General features: G+C 37.0%; 1 protein-coding gene across 1 annotated transcript; it reads right to left on the minus strand.

The window, feature by feature from the left end:
- Positions 1-692: 692 nt before the first annotated feature.
- Positions 693-8,480, minus strand: kbtbd8 (kelch repeat and BTB (POZ) domain containing 8). Its single transcript, XM_065241537.1, has 4 exons — positions 8,426-8,480; positions 7,354-7,561; positions 3,738-4,855; positions 693-3,658 (listed from the first exon to the last, which is right to left on the minus strand). Exons 1-4 carry the CDS (start codon positions 8,439-8,441, stop codon positions 3,195-3,197), a joined length of 1,806 nt encoding a protein of 601 aa, XP_065097609.1. The 5' UTR covers positions 8,442-8,480; the 3' UTR covers positions 693-3,194.
- Between the last annotated feature and the right edge of the window lie 15,071 nt (positions 8,481-23,551).

The following is a 23,551-nucleotide window of genomic DNA, read 5'->3' on the forward strand; positions in this document are numbered from 1 at the left end:
TTTTTGACACAGTCAAAAATATTAAAAATGCACAAATGAAGCTGAATGAGATTAAAGCAGCAACATCAAACTCTAAAGAATCAGCAAATCATTTTAAAGAGATAGATTATTAAAAATCTATTTAAAAATTTGCTCTTGTCCTTTACATCTACCTTATGTATCATACTTTTTAACATTAAAGTTGGCACTAACATAAAGCAACCCTTCCTTCATGTCTAAACTCCTTAATTTGTAGGTTTTTGCTTTATATGCAAGATATATTTTAATAGAAAACACAATTTGGAGGCAAAAGGATTCCCCTAGACTGAGGATGTTTCCAGACAGAACATGAAACCAGGGCCATGCATTAAACAACAAAAGAGCACATGACCGCAAAAAGCATCTTAAACACACATAAATTCCTTGTTGCAATTAAATTAGGTTTAATCAACTTACATTTACAAATTTTTTTTTAACTTTCTTAAATAGTGAGTAGTTACTATAAAAATTGAATTAGCTTAAGTAATTTCCACTTTATTTTTATAATTTATAGCAACTCAAATTAATTGTAGTTTCGAATTGATTAAATGTCAAAATTATTTTTGTCTAAGCTGGAAATAATTTAAATGTATTTTATTTAATCATTAAACCTCATCCAGTCAATAAATCATATGTTCACATTCTTCACTCGCTGGACAAATATAACACCAATCTTTAACTTTTTATTGTTTAATTGTCAAATTATGTGCAAGGTGAATTTCACAGTAGAGATCAATGAATATATACTAAACTCACACACCGTGCATACAAGCAAACAAAAGACACAAAAATAAAATTCAAAACAAAAGGAAAATAAAACACTGTTTTCTCTAACTTGTGTAGATAAACTAACTGCAAGCTGAAAAAAGAAAAAAGTGGCAGCAGCCGAACAACAGATCAATTCTTCCAAAGCTATTTTTTAACATCCAGACAGACTGATGTCGTAAAGAAGCACTGGGATTTTTGTAATGCACAAGATAATGCTTTGTGTCCTTTAAGACTGATGCAATAACAAAATTGTGATTCACAATTTATCAAAAGAGGAAAATTATTAATTCTAAATAATAAATTCAAAAAACCTAAGAGTAAATATTACAGAGGAAAAAACAAAAACACATCCACGTGAAAGGAAGAAAACATCAAACAAACAAACAAACAATTCTATATTTCAAGTTGGGAAAAAGTAAAACCTGTAAAAAAACTGTGCAAGTACAGCAAACATATAGTACAGTATATTACACGTAAAACAAACCATTTAAATACAGTACTGTGTATTAACAATAATCCTGAGAAGAGTCCGATTCTGGTTCCTGTGCTACTGAGCATTGAAATACACGAAACGTGCAGGCAACTGCACCGACGCCAATGTAATTTCTCATCCCTTTACCTGCCACTGAAACCCCAGATGAGGCTCAGTATTGCAGGCGCCAATGAGCGAAGCCCAGCACAAGCACATCAGCTGTCCCATTTAAAGGTGCCGTTTATCGAGTCTGTGACTGAAAACAAGAGCGCTGTATTCTTAAACCTCTAAAGGATTCGGAGGAAAACATGTAGTGCAAAATCAGGGAACCAAATAAACATGAGGCCAGAAAAACAACAGAATAACTTATAAGACTGACACATTTTGGAAGTGTCAAGCATTGACAAACCCTACCATAAATGAATTGCTGTATATTCTGTACAAGATTGTCAAAAAAGCAGCACCAAAACACAATTATTTTTCTCTTTGAGAATGGAAGATGAGAGGATGCAAAAAATGGTGATCATTGAGTATTTCATGGAAACTCTAAAACAGGAGGACTTGATTTATTTGCAAAAAACAGACGTGAATGTCTCAAGCTGAAGCACCTTTTAGTACTTTTGAGACATAATGTCATCAAACTGTACATATTAGTAATGCCTGGGTGAGAACAGGCACTGTGACATGCCTTAAGAAAAACAATGCAAAATGTCGACTGATTCACAACTCTGAACTGTGACCATCTCTGCCCACTACAGCAAAAAAGGCAGCAATATGAGAATCAAGCTTTAAATTTCTAATGCACCTCATCTAAGATACAACGACATCACACACCTGTTATTGCTGCCATGGGATGCAGGCTAAGACTCCTTAAACACATCACATTTTGGCATTTCAGAGGGATTTTTCTTCAAACTGCACCCATTTGAATGCTTCAGTAATTCAGAGTGGAATGTTCGCATACACATTTTGGCCACCATTTGGTTGATGTTTACCCCTGTCTTTGTATGACTTCCACTGTGTTTGGCTGTCAACAAATTGCTTCAGCTACACAAAGCTGGTATCCATTTTCTTCTCCAATATGGAGACTGAGTATAATCTTGTAACCTCACTAAAAGATCTGGCTGGTGATGCGAATTTGCAAAGATAAAGATTTTAATGTGGGAGCTGGGCTCGAGAAAACATCATAAAAGCAAAATCGAAAAGCTAATTAAAAACTGCTGCTGCGGCTCTACTTTTTAAAAAAGAACATTAACGAAACTTACAAATTTAAAATACAAAAGAAAAACCAGCCACCTGCGCATACATCTTGGCAACTAACAAGCAAAATATCCCTAATAACCAAACCACAGTCCCTTTGTAGGCAGCAAGAATGATCAACTTATACGTCTGAAAACCTGAAAACTCCTAAAGGAATAACAGTAAAAACTAAATAAATCAGTATTCACACTAACAGTGAGCAAACTGGCTCATCATACCCGTATGAATATTTATAGCTTTATATATTTATTTTTCACCTATTATTTTTTATTTGCGCTAAAGACATACTACTCCGGTCACCCAACAATGCATGCCGACAACCCAAGCCGAAGCGACAACAAAAACTTGCACCTTAAAGATATAATGGAGCAGAAATTACTCAACATCCGCAACAAATATGATAATTGCACTTATGATTCACTTTATCGAACTGTAAAATAAGCAATAGGGTGGGTGGCTAGTGCACATCTGTCCAACGTAAAACACTGCGTTTTTCTTCAACTTTTTCGAACAGCACCCTCAAGTATATTGATTGAAACCATTAACGCTTTAAGACTTCCCAACAATTCTCATGTTGGGGACATAGACAGCACCAAGTTTTGACAGTACCACCATCCCTCTCCTGTAAAAACAGTTACCAGCTGTTTCAAACAGCACGTCGTGTCACGATCTCCACTCACAGCACTTTCTGAAGACACTGAGGGTAGAGTTTGGCCACCACGCACTCAAAATGGCGGCCGAGGTCCCAGAGGCGGTCCGGCGTCTCATAGACCTTTGTCCATTGATCGGCTTCATCCTCGTACTGGTAGAGAGAGTTCTTGCGGCTGGTTCGAAACACGTGCTCTTCCACCATGACCTGTGTAGCTCGAACAAACAGATGCAATCGTCCCTGAAGCAGAAGGACTTTTATGTACGGGCTGGTTGCTTGGTCAAAGGGGAGGTCTCTCTTACGACACCATATGTTCTGCTCGATATCGTACACCTCCACGGTGAACGTGCGCTGGTGGTTCCTGCAGATGCCCGCTATGTAATAGACGCAGTTTTTATGCAGGGCGGCTAAGCCTTGAGTGCGGGGGACGTTCATGGGCGGCAAATGCCCCCAGTAGTCTTTGCGTGGGTCGAAACAAAAGAAGTACTCCCCTAGGAAATAATGATAAAACATTGAGAATGTGGCTTATTGGATGTTGAGTAGTGATACTTTTGCGATAAATCCACTTACCTTGAAGTACGTAGACGCGGTCTTTGTATTCTATTGCGCTGTGAAACTCCATGGCCACAGGCATGGGACTGACTGCCGTCCAACAGTTGTCTCTAGCGTCATAGCACTCTACAGATTTCAAGGCATTTCGCCCGTCCCCCTCATACACCCGACCACCTAAAGCAAAAAGTTTCCCGCAGCAGTGCACGAGTCTGCAGCCGATGCGTGCCCGCAGCATGGGTGAACGTGGAAGCCACCTGTTCCCAGCGTGTTCGTACTGCCAAAAGTCGCTTTCCGCACGGTGGTCGATGCACACTTCACTATTGCTTGGCCGATAGCCACCAGCGATGAAGATGTCATTCTCCGACGTGACCAAAATGCCGACCTCTCTGAGGTCATTGGGTGGCTTGCACAGCTTGTACACCTTACCGACAGCAACATCAAGGCAAGGCACAGTCTGCTTTTTCCCTGAGTGCTTGTGTGCCGCATCGAAGCAGATAACCATCTCGGATGCAGTCATACCGAGCCTCTGCGGGCAGCCGTTTGTGCCGTTAATCCGACTCTTATCCGTGGAATCCCTGGACAAGGTCAAGCCGAAGGCCGGTGGTATACGACTCAGAAAGGCCTCATCTAACAGCGGCAAACGAATGCATTTGGCAAACACCTCCGGTAAATCCACTTCTCTGCGTGGGCAGTCGTACTCCAACCAATGCACTATGCTTTCGTACACATGTTCCTCTTTTTCCACGTTTAAATCATCACTGTTAAGAATACCGACCAGCTGTTCTTTGGTCAGATGAAGGAACTCTTGTTCTCCCATCACACAAAGAAACTTCTTCCGGATGTAGTCCTGCGAGCGTTCCCGTAACTCCTGGTGGCCGTAGGCATCTGCAAACATAAAGACCCCAATGCAGTTCTGAGGGTCTAAACGGCTGATCATGAATTGGGCACATTGGTCTTGGAGGGGTGGGATCTGGAAGATGCTGGCTGTGGTGAACAGGGCCTGCACGTTCGACTCGGTTAGGGTGACCCGTGAGGTGTAAGCATAGTCTAGAACCAGATGCATGGACTCGGAGTCCACACCAACGATTCGCACCTCCCTCTGACTGCTTTCTGTAAGGCCACTTGTGAACATGGATCTAAAAATATAAAATACTGTTACAAAGTAACCACAAGTAGATTCAAGACATTTCAAAGCTACAGCAGAGGCAAAAAGACCGTTTTAGGAGCAACTAATACATGAGGCTTTAATGTACAAATTATTTTTATGATTTATGCTTCTATTTTTAGTAAAATGAAAGACTTTGGGTGAATGAATATGACAATATACTTTGTCAACCATCATCACTCTCTTTGCACCTACTTTTCGTCTTTTCACAAAAAATATTAGCAGTACAAGACTCCCATCAATCTGGTAACTTGCATTTTAAGCTTTTACTGAAGTTTACACTTTAGGGTGCGGTTTCCTAGACAGAGTTTAGATTAATCCAAAACTAGGCCTTAGCATAGCTATATTAGGATATTAAAGTAGTTTTGACAAACAAACCTTACAAAAATACTGGTGTGCATCTTGAAACAAAACTATGGCATTGATATATTTTAAGATGTGTCAATACAAGGTATTTTTAAATTAAAGCCACTCAAACCTGCATTTTAGTCTGGGACTAGGATTAGCCCTGTGTGGGAAAGCACCCATAATCTACTAAAGTGTCACAAAAACCTCATAACTAATTTTTTACCATTTTGGTCGTAATACAGTTAAATTTTTATAGATTTTTTAAATAAAATATATACTTTGTAGCATACTTTAGGTTTACTTAAATAAACTTAAATTGCTATAACAATTTTTTTATTCAATTTCAACAACTCCATCTTAAAACTTTAAAGTATCTTCTTGAAAAAGAGCACAAACCCTTTTTACACAGACATTACAGAAAAAGTTAAAACGTTTGCAGATATTTCTCACCGTGAATGTTAATGTGCATTTATAACCTCCGTTTTAAAGAGCCGAACGATATATCTTGTTGCGATGACATGCATGCATTTTTGTTTATTATAAGCTCATATAAGCGTGTGATTTGCTAATCTTTTATGCTGCTGAATGATCTCCGCTTCAGTGCGGATAGTGACGAGTTACAGGACATGTTTGCGTTCACACAGAAGCCAATTTTACGGGTATTTTCTGGGACCAAAGTGCTGTGTGAATGAGGTTCAAGATTAGGCTTTTAATGGCGCTTTTCCATTGCATAGTACCCCATGGTTTAGTTTAGTTTGGGTCGGGTCAGCTCACCTCACTTTGGCGTGGTTAGCTTTTCCATCGAGTTTAGTATCACTTCGGAGTGGGAGGGATTATAGGCGTGTCGTTATATTTACGCTGCCTACTGCTGTGACATCATACACGTGAGAGCGTTGTTGTACATTCCCATACATTCATTATGTCTCAGTCTGCCACATAATTAAAATTGGCCACCACAAATAGATGTTTGCACATCGCGTTTATAACTACCTCTGTCTCACATGACAGTTTCTGTTCAAACACCCGACCCGTGGCGTCAGTCGACGGTGCTCCGCTGAGCCTCATTCAAGTTGCATTTAAGCATATATAATGCGGACGTGCACATCGCGAATGTGCCGCCACAAACTGCAAGTCTGGAAAAAAATGTTATGGTCTCCCGGATTCTCAACTTGCAGATGTTTTTCATCGCTAAAAGGGTGTTTGGAAACTTATAGCAGAACACAGATAACAACATGTTTGCTTGAGACAGCGCAAGCTAGCAGTAAGCTAAAGCTAATATTTACATTATAGCGATGACGCTTCTCTCAGACCAATCAGTGACCTACAGTGTTTTCGCATCACGTTTGGTATCAGCTCGGGTCGCTTGGAACCCCAACCGAGGTGGTACGAAAAAAAGTATCGGGTACTACGTACTGCACCAAGGAAAAGCTCCCAAAAGTAAGCTGACCCGACCTAAACTAAACTAAACCGTGGGGTACTATGCAATGGAAAAGCGCCATAATACAAAGGATGCCAGAGTTGGCACTGATTTAAAGGGGAATATCACCTCCCCCACACATACTTAAAAAGGGGGGTGACAGTTAAGGGATTAAAACACTTTTTTTCTGAGAAAATAAATATTGTGCAGTAATTGCTGATAGTTGCTAGTATTTTTGCTGAAAAATACTTTTAATAATTGAATGTTTATCGTATATTTACTTTACTGTTAAAGTATTAGTACCAGCAAACGCAAATATAACAATGTCAACGTGTGTATAATAGCATAATGATTCGAAATTTAAATGTATAATCGTATATTTACTTTACTGTTAAAGTATTAGTATCGGCAAATGGAAATATAAAAATGCCAAAGTGTGTATAATAGCATAATGATTAGAAATTTTAATGAATAAAAGATCTGCATTGAATGAAAGGGTAAAGCACAGTAATTCAATGTAGCTACATCATTCTCCAGATTCTCAACACATTTTGAAACGTTCATATTTATGTTGGGTTAACTTTATTTGTCTCCATTAGGATCAATTTGGCTTGGACATAGAGCGAGCATAAAAGACATTAACATATAAAAACAATATTCAATAAATTAATGGTTTAGTGGACTGATCTGTGTGCTGGTACCACCTGAAGTAAGGGCTGATGGCAGCGAGAACATTTCTGTGACAAGAGAATGTCTTGCCATGGTCCACCTCCACGACAATGTCAGTCAGCTGAGCTTCGTCGTACAAGGCTTTAAGTTGCTGGAGGATGTTACAGGCATGTAGGGCATCTACCCCATTGTAGCTTGTGCTTGCTGGAGTCCCATTTTGAACCTGTAACAGCTTTCCAACGTCTACAAGACAAAAGTGTTAAACAGTTGAGATGATTTCTGAGCTCTACGCAATCTTATGTAGTGCCGGCAGATAACCAAGATACCCAGATCAAGGAAGAACTTCTTATAAATGGTATGAAATCTCTGTTTAACTTATGCCAATGCATACTGACAAAAAATGACTTGGATCATCCTACCTTTATAAAAACAAATTAAATGGGAACTGAACCTGTTCTCAGCATACAGTCGTGTGACACCCATTTAACTTAATGCTGTAAAATACTCAAAAAGACCAAAACGTTATTTTTTAATTGATCAGCCAACCAAAATCAACACATACTGTGCGACTTGTCCTCAACCTGGCAAACAACATGTATGTCTACAGAACTACTCTTCATTTTGACAACCACAGACATTTAATAATTAGTTTATGTCATCACGCAATAATGTTTGTTGCTATCAGCACCCATGTTTCGGTGCTGAACTTGTTTGCCGGCTAGCCTATCAGGCTAGTCCGGTTTTGAGCCATTTAAACCAGCCTTTAATAGCTCGAAATAAACCGTGACAGTACATTAAATATCACGAAAGTGCACAAGTAGGCATATATTAAAGACGACGAATCAACAAAATAGTAAACCGCCGAGTAGATAAGCGATGAAAACACGAATTGTTTACACAGTCTCGTGCTGAGCTAGTCTCGTTAGCTGCTACCTCTCCGTACTTTTCTGCCTCTATCCAAACAATCACCGGCGTTTATTTGCAAAAGCGAACAAACCGGAAAACTCTCTCTCTCGTTCCGTCAAATTAAACACTATCACATATATCTAATGTAAATAAGTTAAGAACTTTCAGGAATAACTTTGTATTTTGAAAATAACATCTAACCTCCACTGGCAGCCATTCTCCCCAATCTGTCTCACGGCGGCTGGGAAAACGTCACTAATGGAGTTGAGCCCGGAAACAGGCAACAGCCAATCACCGTCGCCGGTCATCTGTGACAGCCAATGGGCTTTCGAGGCTGTCTGTTGTTGCGAAGTAGTTTAAAGCCTTTAAAGCCAAAACTGTGAGGACCTCATGCGGCGCTGCGCAGACTATTCAGTATATGACATAAAAGATTCCGTGAAAGCGACACGAAATATGTTCCAACGGATCGCTCTCGCGGTACTTTTATGTCATATGAAAATCGGCCGGCGCAGCTTCTAATACGGTCGAAAACAGTGAATATTAAAAGAGTTTATGTGTCATTAAACATGCCTGTATTATTTGTACATATAACTAATAGATATAAACAAGCCTTTGGTGCTTTTAAATATTTAATTAATTAATAGTTATAAGGCCACAAAATATTTGTAGGCCTTTTAGGCCAGCTTTGCTTTTGTGTATGCAAACTGTATTTAAAATTGCCTTGTCAAATTCATGATACTGCTTTTATTTTATTTTTTTAAACTAACTAAAGGCCTCTAAGTCACTTTTATTTCCTTGCTCACTTTAACATCAGATTTTGTTTCCAAACTTTTTCCGTAAAAAATTATTTTAAGTAAAAACAATGTGGCATAGCCTAAACCTTTAATTGATTTAGTCATGCTATTATTATTCTAGCTATAACATGGGTTTTATTTTTCAGATAACCTATACATAGCTTTCCTCCTTACTTCTCTTTTGTTCCAGTGTAATTGCTATAGATATTTATGCTGTTACGAGTGCCACCACTTCTACATCTTTAATCTTAAAGTTAAAACCAGCTTGGTAAATATAGTCAACCGGGTTGACTCAACCCCCCACCCCTCCCAGGACACTTAAGATTTATTTGTATAGCACTTTAACAATAGTAATTGTTGCAAAGCAGCTTTACATAATTTTAGGCCCAAGACCCCCAGTGAGCAAACACAATGCCACAGTAGCAAGTCAAAGCTCTCTGGGTCTAAAGAAATATTGGGAGTAATCAGGGGTTAAAGGAGAAATCTTATTCCAGCTCAGAAAGAAATAGCCCTGGATAACAAAACAGCAGTGTCCTTCAGTTTAAGTGACTTTTTCACACACTGTAAAAAGTAAAAGTTGGATTAGCGTAAAAAAAATACTTCAATTGGTAACCTAAAAAAACACAATTTCAACACAAATTTTCTCACTTTAAATGAAAAATTAGCTTACATTTTGTTTTAAATAAAAAAACATCTTACATTTTTCACTTAAAGTGAGAAATTTAAGTAATTTGATTAAGTAGATCCAACTTTCACTTTTAACAGTGTTGGATAACATCAATATATATTTGCATTTGTAGTTTAATGCCTCATTTTATCTACCTATTCGTCCCTCATTAATCTTTTCTCCAGAGCAAAGGTTAAATAAAGTATACAAACACATGCCTCACACATTATTTTCCCTCAAAGTAATATTATTTTCTAAAATCAATACTGGTTCCTGTTACATGTATACTAGCATGCATGTGTATGAATAATTTATACTAAATAATTCATTTTGACATTGCACATACTCGTTCTGATTCTGATACTGTACTCAACAATAGAGTTGGAATGTTAATGGTTAATGTAGGCTACAATAACCGTTCTTTTTCACCTTAGCTATCCATTACCACAGACCTGATTTTCAGCTCTCATCTCAGGTCAAAGGATAAAAGCAGATGTTTTTAGCACAGCTGAAAGTGTCTTCATTTTTCTGTCAGGTTAGCAGAGACTACAGATGCATTATGACACTGTCTAACATTGCATAGAAAGGTGGTCCAATAGGAACTGCAATTCAGGCAATCGATTTGTTTTTTTCCAATTTCTCTCCTCAACAGCAGCTAGAACGGGCCATGAAATTGAACCCAGGTAGTCTGAAACGAAGAGCTTTCTGTTGCCTCAGCTTTATAATATCTTTTTGCTTATGTTTACATTCTTAAAGTCTGCTACTTTTATATACAGCGATGGATTTCCTGATATCAGCGCACCATATCATCATATGTCCCTTGGACTGCACACCTCGTAACATCAGTAAAGCGGATTTACTAATTCAAGCCTTGACAAAATGTGAACAGGTCAGACATGAAAAGCTGTATTACTTGCAGAAGTCCGAATAGAATTAGAATAGGACAGCTGAAAGCAACATACACACATGGTTTTGACTTTATGGTATCCTTTCAAGTTTTTCCTATAACTCACTGTACTTTATCTGTATCTAGAATTGTTTTAGGTGTTTATTGTATTTCTATACTAGCTGTTGACCACAAAGACATTTGTTTTGTAAGTTTGGTTACATTTATGCTATTCAAGATTTACATCTTAAAGAGCACCTATTTCATTGCTAAAAATGTTATTTTGTGTATTTGGTATATGCAATGTGTTCACTCTCTTCCTTGAATGCACGGATTTAAAAAGCTCTGTGTCCCTGATTGGCCAGTTAATCTGTACGTTGTGATTGGCCTCTATACCTCTGACGTCAGTCGGAAATGTAACGCTCCTTACCATGTTTGAAAGATTTGGTCACAGTGCAGTGCTAACAGGAGTTAACTTACAGGCAGTGAGTCCGAAGCGGGATGAATTATGATAATGTCGGTCTTCTCTACATCACCAATCCCAGAAAGTAAACTGTTGCCTACAATCTGTGTGTTTGTTATAGTCCAAGAAAAGAGATTTACGTTGGAGACAATAACTCACATCATCGTTTACTTTGTGGTTCGTACCTTTTGCATATCATTAACATGAACTACACACTTACACACCAAAGGAAATGTAAAATTGTGAATCGGACAATAGGTGCTCTTTAAACTGTGAGTATGATATTGTTGAAATACCACCATTTAATTCATGATTAACTCTTTTTCGCTGCCAATTATCTCATCAAAAATGACTTAACATTTTCCTGATAAATATGCCTTTTTGACGAATTTCTATGAAAAGGTGTAAAACTGAATTCATCAAAAACTGAAGCAAACTATTTAATACATTTTTAACTGCATTTATGTTTGATAATTGTTATGAGTCTGATCTCTAATATAAATAAAAAAACATATTTTTTAAATCTTTTTGCTCAAAATGTTGTATTTTTGAAGAGAAATGTCCATATTTTAGTGGTTAAATTAAGTGAAAAAATAGTTAATATATAATGAAACGTTTTTCCCCATTTTGTTTGTTTGTTTGTTTGAAAGAAAAGGGTCTGTTATTTAATTTAATATATTTGTACGTTTATTTTTTAAGGAAGAAATTTTTTCCTCCAAATAATTTTGTGAAACTTTTGTGAAAAATAACAAAAATGCTGGCGGGCAACTAAAAAAAAAAAGGCTGGCGGCGAATGAGTTAATACTGTATTTTAATAATTATATATTTTTTCTAAATCGCTACGATAACTCTGCTTATAAGAATAGTCCCATTTGATGCCAGACTAGGACCCTACATTTGATGCAAATGCCATCATTCACGCCCCAGTTCTGTCACTCTTAGAGAAAAGTCAAAACGTTGTTATTGGGATTCTACCGTTAAAAAAGGTTCTACATTTTGGAACAGATATGTACTTTTGAGGAACCTGTATGTACCTCTAAGGCAGTTGTTCACAAACTTTTTCATTCCATGACCCACTTAGATGGGTATAATCTCAGGACTTTTATAGAAATATGCAGAAAAAATACATTTAAAAATACAAAAAGAAACTTGTTTTCTTTTACAAGAGAGTATATTTTCATTGTATAAATTAAATGTAAGTGACTTTGCGCGACCCATCTGATCTATACACAGTATGAAAACCCCTGCTTTAAGGTACCAATGTGTACTTTAGAGGTACCAATTCGCACCTTTTATGTACAAAAGTGAAGGTATCACCCCAGTGACAACTTTTGTATCTTTATATACAAAGTGTGTAGGAAATACTAATACGACTAATCAGATTAGAGGACCAGAACAAAGCATTTTTTTTAAATGTATGTGAAATATTGAAACACCAAACTGAGTATTCATATACCATCCCAAGCGAAAAAAAACAAAGGATAAGAGTGACAGAAAAAGTGCAGAAATCAATGTGAAATCTTCTTCTCTTTGACTAAACCTCTTCCAATGCGAGGCAAAGGAAATGTGTATTGGGAGCAATTGCACAGAGTTATAAATTTGCCCACCGAAGTCCTCACAGGCTGTGATACAATCTCTTTGCTTCTTACAACATATGATGAGAGAGAGAGAGAGAGAGAGAGAGAGAGAGAGAGGTGTAACAGCTGCCAGAGCTACTGTACATCACTGAATTTCAGAAGAGATGCTGTAGGGGAATGAAATGAAAAGCAAGTGGGTGAGAAAGCAGGGGGTGTAATTGTAGCTTAAATGTGTGTTTTAGTCAGAGATGGAGGTAAAAGGTTATTATATGCCTCCAGGGACTCGTGTTAAAGCATCTGCAGACGCTCAGAGAAACCGTTCAGTCTCCTGCGTCTTTCCTCGCCACCCGCAATGAGGCAAATAGGAGCGCGATGGGAGGTTGCAGTAAATACCTGACCAAGCTTCCCGCTTCATGTTTAAAAAGTGCCTCTCTACCCCCCATACGTGGAACAAACATGCGAGCATCTGCGAGTAGCTTGTCTATCACTCATGGCTCCGTACCATGGTGAGAACAATCTCACTCCCCGACAAGGAAATGAAGCTGTTTGTGTTTTAACAATGGTTATCATCCATTCCAGGGAGCCACTTATTCAAATGAGTCAACAATTATTTCTCAATTTGTTTGCTGGGGAACGTTGAGAATGAGAGGATGGCACACTAGGCTAATGTGTCGCAGGGGGTCTTCGTGATGAGAGAGGGCTTGTCAAATAAGATGCTAGGCCCTAAGCTGTACCATTTTTTTGGTTTAATGATTTTTTAAAATGAGAACAATACATTTAGGCATGCAACAGATCTGAGGTTGTAATAGATGTTATACACAGAGGCCTGTCTGGCGATGATCTGGTGTTTCCCGGATGAGAAATGATAAGTGTTTTCTCGTCTGTGTTTTTATTGTTATGCATTGCGTTGAAAAGCAACACCGAAAAATTTGCATACAAACGTGTTTTTCACATTTCATGTGTCATTTTCTGGTGTTGTGGGTTAGAGAAAAGACAAAAGCATATTTTAGACAAGAGAAAATTTGATTTCCATGCAAATCTGCATTATTTTTTTCATGTCAAAATGCTTTTCCAGCTAAACATGGAGAGACAGCTTCAAGTACACTGTCAGAAAAAAATGGTCCCTATCTGTTATTTTTTATTTTATTTTATTTTATTTTATTTTATTTTATTTTATTTTATTTTATTTTATTTTATTTTATTTTAGTTTAGTTTAGTCTAGTTTAGTTTAGTTTACAAAGAGCACCTATTTCATTGCTAAAAACAACGTTATTTTGTGCATTTGGTATAATACAATGTGTTCAGGTGGTTAAAAAACACATTATTTTTCGCAAACTGTAAATTTTGACTGCTTTCCTCAAACTAATTGATTTTGTACAAACCTCATCGATTTGTAAAGCTCTGTGTCCCTGATTGGTCAGCTTATCTGTACCTTGTGATTGGCCTGAATACCTCTGACTTCATTACCATGTTTGAAAGATTTGGTCACGATGCAATGCTAACAGGAGTTAACTTACAGGCTGTGAGTCCGATGCCGGAGGAATTATTATAATGTCGGTCTTGTCTACATCGCCAATCCCAGGAAGTAAACTATTGCCAACAATATGTGCGTTTGTTGTAGTCTAGAGTTGGAGATGATAACTCACGTCATCGTTTACTTTGGGATATGTGCCTTTGCATATCATTAACATTATACACACCTACACACCAAAGGAAATTTAAAAATGTAAATCAGACGATAGTTGCTCTTTAATGAAAAAGTGTTTCCAATGCATTATAATCTTTCTACCTAAACCTATCATGCCTACGGGAAGTTTTCCATTCATCACCCCCCTCTTTCTTTTTGTAACACTTCATTAGGTTTAGTGGCCGCACTGCATCTGTCCTTCAAGTTATTAATGCAAATAAATAATGCGCAGTGGAACCTGCTGTAAGGGAGCTCATTTGTCCTACCTGTCAAGCTGATGGATCCAGTTTTGTACAATCAGGCTTTATTTAGCATCCTCCTAATTGTAACTCTCTCTCTCTCTCTCTCTCTCTCTCTCTCTCTCTCTCTCTCTCTCTCTCTCTCTCTCTCTCTCTCTCTCTCTCTCTCAACAGCGGTAAGCCTTGTCAAGCTCAGTTCATTAGCTTAGCCCCGAGAACAGAGTGAGAGAGTAAGGTGGACTCCTCTCTGAGAGGTCTCCCGATTTAATGGTGGAATCGCATTAGAGAGAGTCCCTCAGTACAAGCGGTGCACGACCGTGTGTGAAAGCTCTGGCTATCATAAATATCGCCACAGTCGCCTGGAAAGATCCTTTAGCAAATCCAATTGCTTGGCATGGATTCTGAGGTCCCAGCAGAAACTTAGATGCCCTTTTTTCATCTTTATCTTGTTTCTCAGGGGATGTTCAGCAATCATGTCAATGTAACATGGAGGCAATCACAAATGGAGCTCAAAACCGGAGGCAAAAAAAAAAGTAATTTAAGACCTTGATCTTTGTGCCTATACAGTGACCATATTCCAGCCAGTCAATTCAATAAACCATATCTCGTATGTTGATTCAGCAGGTTTTCCTACTGAAGGCAATACATCTCACGTTTTAAACCTGGTCTGGTTTTTACCTTTGTTGTAGACATAATTTATCCACATATTTAAGCAACTTCACACTTGGCTGTGTTAGTTTAAATTTTAAAACTTGTTACTTGAACATTCTAGACGTGTGTGTTTATTTGCATGCAACAAATAAAAATCTTGAATTAATATGAATAATGAATATATAATATATTAATTATATATTCATATTCATCAATAAATTCACAAGGCATGGAACAATACTTATATGAACACCACAACACAACATTCGAAAACGTAAACATTTGGTTAAAGTTTTTTCTGACCATTTGCAGCCCAGTTTGTAAATAAACAGGTAAAGTCTTTTTTTTTACTATTTACTGTTTTCTATAAAATCATTCTACATCATGTAAAGAACATTCTGTAAATATTTAACCTTGTTATCATTAATATTGACTAACATCAAAGAATGAAATTAAAGTGAATTCAATGATTAAAATAAAATAAATAAAAATAAAATAAATACATTTTAGCATTTAGCCTGTATTTTGCAGACAGGGTCACATTTTGTTTTATGCATTGAGTTATTGGCATTGAAATCAAAAAGATGAAACCGAATTTTTCATATTCATGTCAAGTAGGTCAAAGTGCAAAATTTGCTTACAAGTACAGACAAGTGTGACTGCTAAAACCACCATAGTAGTGTTGTAGGCAAGACCACCTAAACCGAGACCAAGTCATGACCAAGACTAAGACAGTCCGAGACTGAGACAAGACCAAGACTTTAAAGGGTCGAGACCGAGTCAAGACCAAGACCAGGACAGGCCGAGACCAAGTCAAGACCAAGACCAGTGCAAGTCACTGCATTAAAACACTTGATAAAATGTGGTTTATGCATATGATTACTGTGTGTGTGTGTGTGTGCCTGCGTGTGTGTGTGTGTGTGTGCCTGCGTGTGTGTGTGTGTGTGTGTGCCTGCGTGTGTGTGTGTGTGTGTGCGTGCGTGTGTGTGTGTGTGTGTGTGTGTGTGTGTGTGTGTGTGTGTGTGTGTGTGTGTGTGTGTGTGTGTGTGTGTGTGTGTGTGTGTGTGTGTGTGTGTGTGTGTGTGTGTGTGTGTGTGTGTGTGTGTGCGCGCCATCAGAGAAGTTGATAAAATAATCAAAGGCATTGCAGATATGTGGGAAGTTATCTTTGTCTACAAGCAAATAAAAGTGAACAAACACTGAGGAGCTGAAATCAACTTAACCATTTATTCTGAACTGTCTTTCCATGGCTTGCCATCCACTTAACGCAATGCAGGTGTTTTTAGTAATAAAATTAGAAAAATTGTCATTTTGGGAGAAACTTAAACAATGCTTAAACAATGCCAACATCATATGCCAAACCTGAATAAACTGCATACAATTAATGATAATAAATAAATTCATGATGTGCCATCAGTTGTGGTCTTGACTGGTCTTGAAGTAAAATTCAGAGTCCTCTTTGTCTGAGACCAAGACGAGACAAAGACCTTTAAAGGGGTCTCGAGAACTACAACACTACACCATAGCTAACCTCATAAATATGAAACAAGTGTCCTTATTTTCTTGACCAAAACACATCATGGTAAATGATCACAGCACGGTTTCAGAGATTTGAAGTGTCCAGCTGCCCTTGGGAAAGTGAGACCAAAAACTCATCGCCAAACCCTGCCCCAAAAAAGCAGAAAGGGGAAAAAGAGGTCTGTGTTTTTTGAAAGCTCTGAGGGAGATGGTGGTTGGTATTACTATGTGATTGATTCCCTGACTGTGTTTCCAGAGGGCTTGAATGATCCTGGGTCAGACGAGAATGTTCCAGCTTAAGATCACACACTGGATATAGATGCATCTGAACCAGCCTGGGGTGTCCATTCATTTAACAAGGGCACAGGAGTTTTACAGACAGAGCTCTTGCAATAGTTCACCTCAGCTATGAGGAAAAAAACAATATACTTTGTAGAATGAATGTGCTGAGTGGGTCTGAAATAGAGAGGAATACTGCATTTTAGCTAAATGTGTGTGTGTGCGTGTTATGGCTTAGTTTGTGGGATTACTGAATGAGTAATGTGTACAGACAAAACCAAACAACACATCTCTTAATTAAAAATACATTTTCATGTGTAACAGATGAAGATAAATCCTGCACCTTATCCAACACCTTACTCCTTATTTTATGAAAATAAAACTACTGAGTTTGTGCTTCAGAATAGAGCAGTGACATGGGAACAGAAAATAAAGGCTGAATAATATTTTTCATTTTAACTTATAGAAGATTTAAATGCGATTTGTGGTTTAACAAAAATATATCAAAATGAAAGTATTTGTTCTTATTGGGGCATTATAATTTTGAAAATTCAATTTCCATTCAAATTCTGGATAAATATGAAACATTTTATACACTGTCAAAAAGAATGGTCAAAAGAATTGTCCTATGGTGGTCCTAAAGGTCCTAAAAATCTTTCCTAAAGTTAAAGGAGCAGTATGTAGGATTGGGGCCAAAACTGATATTGCCTTAAACCAGGTACTGGTAGCTGTGGCACTGTGTGCAAGTGCCAAGTCCTGTTGGAAAATGAAATCTGCTTCTGTGTCAGTCTGTGTAGTATGAATTAATATAATTTACAAGTTGCACTTTTTGAATGGAATTAGTGAAAAAAAATCAACTTGATATAATAATATGACCAGCACCAATATGTACGGTACTCTTTATGTGCAAAGATGTACTTCTTGCATGGGTACTTCCCCAGATAGAGATCTGACCAGTGGCGGCTCGTGACTGCTCATCCGAGGGGCGCTCATTCAAAATAAGGGTTTTGAGTGTTATGCGTGTTGCTTGCGTTTTTAAAATATGTTAGTGATGCACGATGTATCGGCCGCCGATATTTATCGGCCGATTTTTGATGAATTTGAAACCATCGGCATATCGGCAATAGCATGAGAAAGGCCGATACCGATTGTTTATTAATTAACTGCATAAAGAAATCCATTATATGAAAAAAAATAGTTAATGTTGTTAATAAAATAAATGCTGAATTGAAAAAACCACCTTTGAAGGTTGTCATGCTGTCTTCTTATATTTGTTTTAGCTTAATTTGTGCCTCTCTTATTATGTTGGTTAGTTAAATGTTAATTAGATCCAATCCATGTTCAGTAAAAATAATTTGATGCAGAAATAAACTAGCTAATAGACCAACTGTATAGTATTGTATACAAGTGTTTAATATCGGTATCGGCCCAAAAAAATTCTATCGGTGCATCCATATGTGTTTGTTACGTCATGTGAACCATGTGCATCACGTGTTTTGTCAAAATAAGTGCGTGCTGCACACGCGTCAAAACCATTTATGATAAAAGAGACGCTCACATTCACAAAATACACGGAAGACACTCCCTTAAAGGATTAGTAAATTTTCTTAAAATCCAGATAATTTACTCACCACCATGTCTTTCAAAATGTTGATGTCTTTCTTTGTTCAGTTGAGAAGAAATTATGTTTTTTGAGGAAAACATTCCAGGATTTTTCTCATTATAATGGACTTTTATCGACCCCAAGCACTTAACAATATATTAAATGTAGTGGAATTAAAACAGGTGATGAAGACAACTTCATGTGAGAAATTTTATAATAATGGGACTGTTTCCTGGACATGGTTGGCTGTCTTAATTTAAAAACATCTTGCCCTGCATATCTTAACATATATCAGTGTCATTGTTTTGTCTCAAGATGCACACAAGTAATGTTTTTGTAAGCTATGTTTATAAAAAATACTTAAATGTCAGGGGCGGTTTACCGGACAGGGATTAGACTAGTCCTAGACTAAACTCAATTTAAGAGCTGTCCAAACTGAAAACAACTTATCTTAAATACATCAGTGCCCTTTGTTTTGCCTCAAAATGCATACAAGTAATGTTTTTAGTAAGGCATGTTTCTTAAAACTAGATATATTTCCTATAACTAGTTTGAATGTATTTAAAGCCTAGTCTTGGGTTAATCTAAACCCTGTCTGGGAAACTGCCCCTTATGCCTCAATAAACCCCATTTACACTTTCATCCCACACTCTTAAAATGGTTTTGTTGTGTTCATCTTGTGTTGTCTCTTTTATTTATTTGAACACAACATGACACATAATGTGTTTAATAGGATAACACAAAAAACAATGTGTAAAAAATGAACACATTCTTTCTTAGAATGGGAAGGAGAAATCCCAACTGAGATCTCTATATCTCAATTAGTTTTCCCAAACAGTAATGAAATTGAATGAAAACTTCTTATTCAGACTAAAGTCTGCATCAAAAGATTTTAAACTCAAACATTTTACATCAAACTCCCCATTTTCTTTCCATTTTAACTTTGTATCTCTTTCTCATTTGTGTCCATATTTTCCACAAAAGAAAGATATCTAGTGGTGGAGAAATGACATATTTAAATATTTTCATATTTTTTTGGATCTTGTCAAGCAGCTCCAGTAAAGCATTAAGATTAAAGACGTGAGGAGATTTAGGTAAAGGTCATCCCATCTCATTGTTTTGAATTTATTAGCGCGCTTTACGTGTATGCATGTGTGTAGTAGTGTGCGTGCATGCAAACCCATCTATTCTTAAGGGAAAGATGTTTCAACTCCCCTTACATATGCTGTTTCAAATCAGACCTAAACAAAAAAATGAAACGGATTCAGTCGTCGGGATAGGTTTTGTGTTGTTGGATAAAGGTTTTCGCCTTTCTCTTTCCATTTATACACCTATATCTCATGCTTAAATAAGCCCATCACTGTGTGTATGGTTGAGGAGGGTGTCTCTTTGTGATAGAGAGGAGCTTTTTATAAGCAAGGCTGGCTGTCTGGCGCAAAATCGTATAAGGAATACTAATGATGGGTCTTTGTGTGGCAAAGGCTCTGACCTAAGAGAGAAAGAGTGGGCAAACATTGTGAATTTAATGGCAGTAATGCAAAGGCTGAAATATATATGTCTAATTTACTCGCAGCCAAACTGCCCCAAAGGGACTCCGCCAGAGTACACTTGGCATTTTGATGGTCTTTCAGAAAAAATCGGGGGATAAATGTTGAATAACTTTTCTTAATCTCTCTCTCTCTCTCTTTCTATATTAGAGTTGTAGTGAAAGTCTTAATCCCTTATTCCCAGCAAGAACACCGAAGTTTGACTTTAATATGCAGACTGGAGAGAATAAATTGCCCATTGAAATGAATCTATCTATCTCCCATTGACTCAGTTTGGACATGTTACGACAAGGCAATCTGTTACCGAGATGAGTTTTGTGTTTCCCTAACACTGATGGTCTTTCACACATCATATTTTTTATATCAGAGAACCTGTGTTGCATATAAATCAGTCTCAGTTATTTAAAGTGATCAAAAACAATGTATCGGACATATAAAAAAAAACATTTTTGAAATAGCGTAACATGAACCTAATGGAAAACCTTCACGCACAGCCACTTTTGGTACACGCACAATAGTTCAATTGCATATACGTGTTATGAACTTTGCAAGTAATCAGCCACAGAAATACATAACGCATCCTTTCAGGAACAAAGTCACAGCGTGGTGTCTTCATTTAAGACTAACACCTTCAAAAAAGTGACGTGTTAAAAGAATATACACCTATGCTCGAATTCACAAAAGAGTCAATGTGAGGATGTACTGCGAATGCCAAATCTACCCAACATTTTCAGAAGTGCAACACTGCCATCTGTCAGTCTGTAAAATACAGACAAGGCCTGCAGATATAGTGAGTATGACCTGTGCTAAATAAATATCCTTTTTGTTAGCACAAAACACGGATTATGACCGTCCCCACCTCTGTTAAAGTATTAAGACGACTACAACTTCTTTTCCACGTGGCAATCTTCAAAAAGATGGATTTTTCTGCTCAAATATCTCAGTTTGACTCTTAATCTGGTGTCAGGCTGTAGTCTCTCCCATCCCAAATTGATTTGCATGCGCTGTCATTCTCCATGCACATTCCAATACCTGCATCCCTCGACTGCATTATGAGGCGTGAAATCTATTCCACCGGTCTGCATTTGAGCAGCCACTCTCTGCAGGTATCCCATTTGCATGGGAACTGGCAGAAAATGCAGTAATGAATGCGGTGCAATAGGCAATGACGTCTCCGGTGGTGCCACCTGCTTAATTTCACCTTATTCTTGTGAAACGGATGATTGCTGGAATAGGATGCTTGTATGTGTGAGATGACGTTGGAAGCATACTATGTACAATACATCTTCCCAATCTGCATACTTACTATAACTGGAAGCATTTATAGTATACAATATCTTTCCTAGTTATAGTAAGTATGCAGATTATGGTCTTTTCGCACGCACATTTACGTGTTGTTTGGCAGATTATTTTATACAAAGCAGGTTTTAAATGATTTGTGTTTCCAGGGAGTCAAACTAATGAGCGTTTCTGGTGCCATGATCTATCAGTTAAGCTACAGGCAAGCTGAACAAATGTATTTTTTACAGTGTTAAATATAAAAATACAAAATATAAAATACAAAAATCTGAGACTACGCTGATAATCTGAGATTTTTATAAGATGTAAATAAACTGAAAGTTGAGGAATTCTGAAAGAAATTAAAAAGTTATACTATTAAAATAATTACTTTAGGTCTAATTACCTCTAATCCCTACTGGAAAAAACCCATTAAAACCATCTTAAAATGGTTTACTGGTTTTAGCTGGTTTAAAGTGGCAGTAGCTGGTTTAAAGGGGACATTTCACAAGACTTTTTTAAGATGTCAAATAAATCTTTGGTGTCCCCAGAGTACATATGTGAAGTTTTAGCTCAAAATATCTTATAGATATTTTATTATGGTAAAATTGATCTTCATCAGGCAACTGCCTGGCAAATTTGGCAGTTGCCTGATGAAGATCAGTTGATCGAAACGTTGCAACGCAACTTTCATTAAACAAATTTTGTTCAGCAAGCAGATAGTGAATTGTCTTTGTATATTTTGAGACTTTTTGTCGTCTTATCCTACGCACCTATCTATTGACTTCAGGTGTGCGACGCTAATTTGTTTGATTATGGTAAAATTGCCATTTTGTCCTTTATAATTGGATGGATAGCGCAGATTAAGGGGCGGTATTATCCCCTTCTGACATCACCTAAGGAGCCAAATTTCAAAGACCTATTTGTGGAGAATGGTTTACTAAAACGAAGTTACTGGGTTGATCTTTTACACATTTTCTAGGTTGATAGAAGCACTGGGGACGTAATAATAGCACTTAAACATGGAAAAAGTTAGAATTTCAAGGTACCCTTTTATAAAAAAAATGACTTTTTTACTTAGTATTTTTGTCTTTTTTTTTTTATTCGTAAATTAAGATGCTTTATCTTGATGAGCAAAATAACATCAGAAAATAAGTGATTGTGTGCTTAAAACTAGCAAATATCTGCAAATGAAGAAAAATGTAAACTTATTTCAAGATTTTTTTTCTCACCGCGTTGGCTGATATTTTTGCTTGTTTTAAGCACACATTTACTTACATTTTATATTTTTTTGTCAAAAAACTAAACTTATTTTCTTAGGTCATTTTGCTCATCAAATACATCTTCATGTATGAATTTTTAGATATTTCTACTGAAAACTGAAGTGTAGTCCTCTCAGCCTGCCTGACCAGTTAAGTCCAGCGTAAAAAGTGACCAAAGCACATCTAGACCAGCTTGCTACACCAGCTAAACCTGTCTGTGCAAATTCAAGGTTTACATGGTTAGGTTTCCATTAAGGTTAATGATGCACTTGAGATTTTTCAATAATTTCCGGGTACTATGGATCATCAAGTTTGACCCAAACTGTAGTGGACTGCAGTTCTTAAGAACATAATATGGGGGACGTATTGTACCAACGAAATTCATCTAAAACATTTTGTTCAACTGAAATATTTCTTCAATAATGTTTCACCAAATTGTTATGCTGATTGTATAATTTTATTAAAAAAAAAGGCATATATTGTGTAGCGCCTCTCTAGCGTGCTTGACTATAATGAGAGGTGGCTATCCTGAGTTCTTTAAATACCTTTTCAATTAAATAAGTGAGGTTTCACTAATAAATGTATTAGTGTTTTACTTGTGTGTGTATTTACTACTTGTAAAAATATGAAATACTTTTCCCCTCTGAACCTTTAAATACTACTTAAGCAGTAATAGGTACCCTTTAACAGAAAATACACTTTTAACAGAAACTGAAATGTCTTTGACTTACTTTTAACCTATAAACACTTTCACCTTTAAATAAACACTTTCACCTTTAAATAAACCTTAAACTCTTTCTTAATTAACTTAAAATATTATCAATAGAGTCAGTAATCACAACCGTTTATAAAAAAATAACAGATTTACTTAGTAAA

This window comes from Paramisgurnus dabryanus, chromosome 14 (genome assembly GCF_030506205.2).
Source record: "Paramisgurnus dabryanus chromosome 14, PD_genome_1.1, whole genome shotgun sequence".
NCBI classification, from domain to species: Eukaryota; Metazoa; Chordata; class Actinopteri; order Cypriniformes; family Cobitidae; genus Paramisgurnus; species Paramisgurnus dabryanus.

Bases quoted from the DNA above. Each gene is read 5' to 3' on its own strand.
- kbtbd8 (XM_065241537.1), bottom strand. The intron at 4,856-7,353 runs GTGGTACCAGCA...TTATATTTTTAG, and splicing joins GCCATCAGCCCTTACTTCAG to ATCCATGTTCACAAGTGGCC. The intron at 3,659-3,737 runs GTAAGTGGATTT...ATTATTTCCTAG, and splicing joins CCGCGTCTACGTACTTCAAG to GGGAGTACTTCTTTTGTTTC.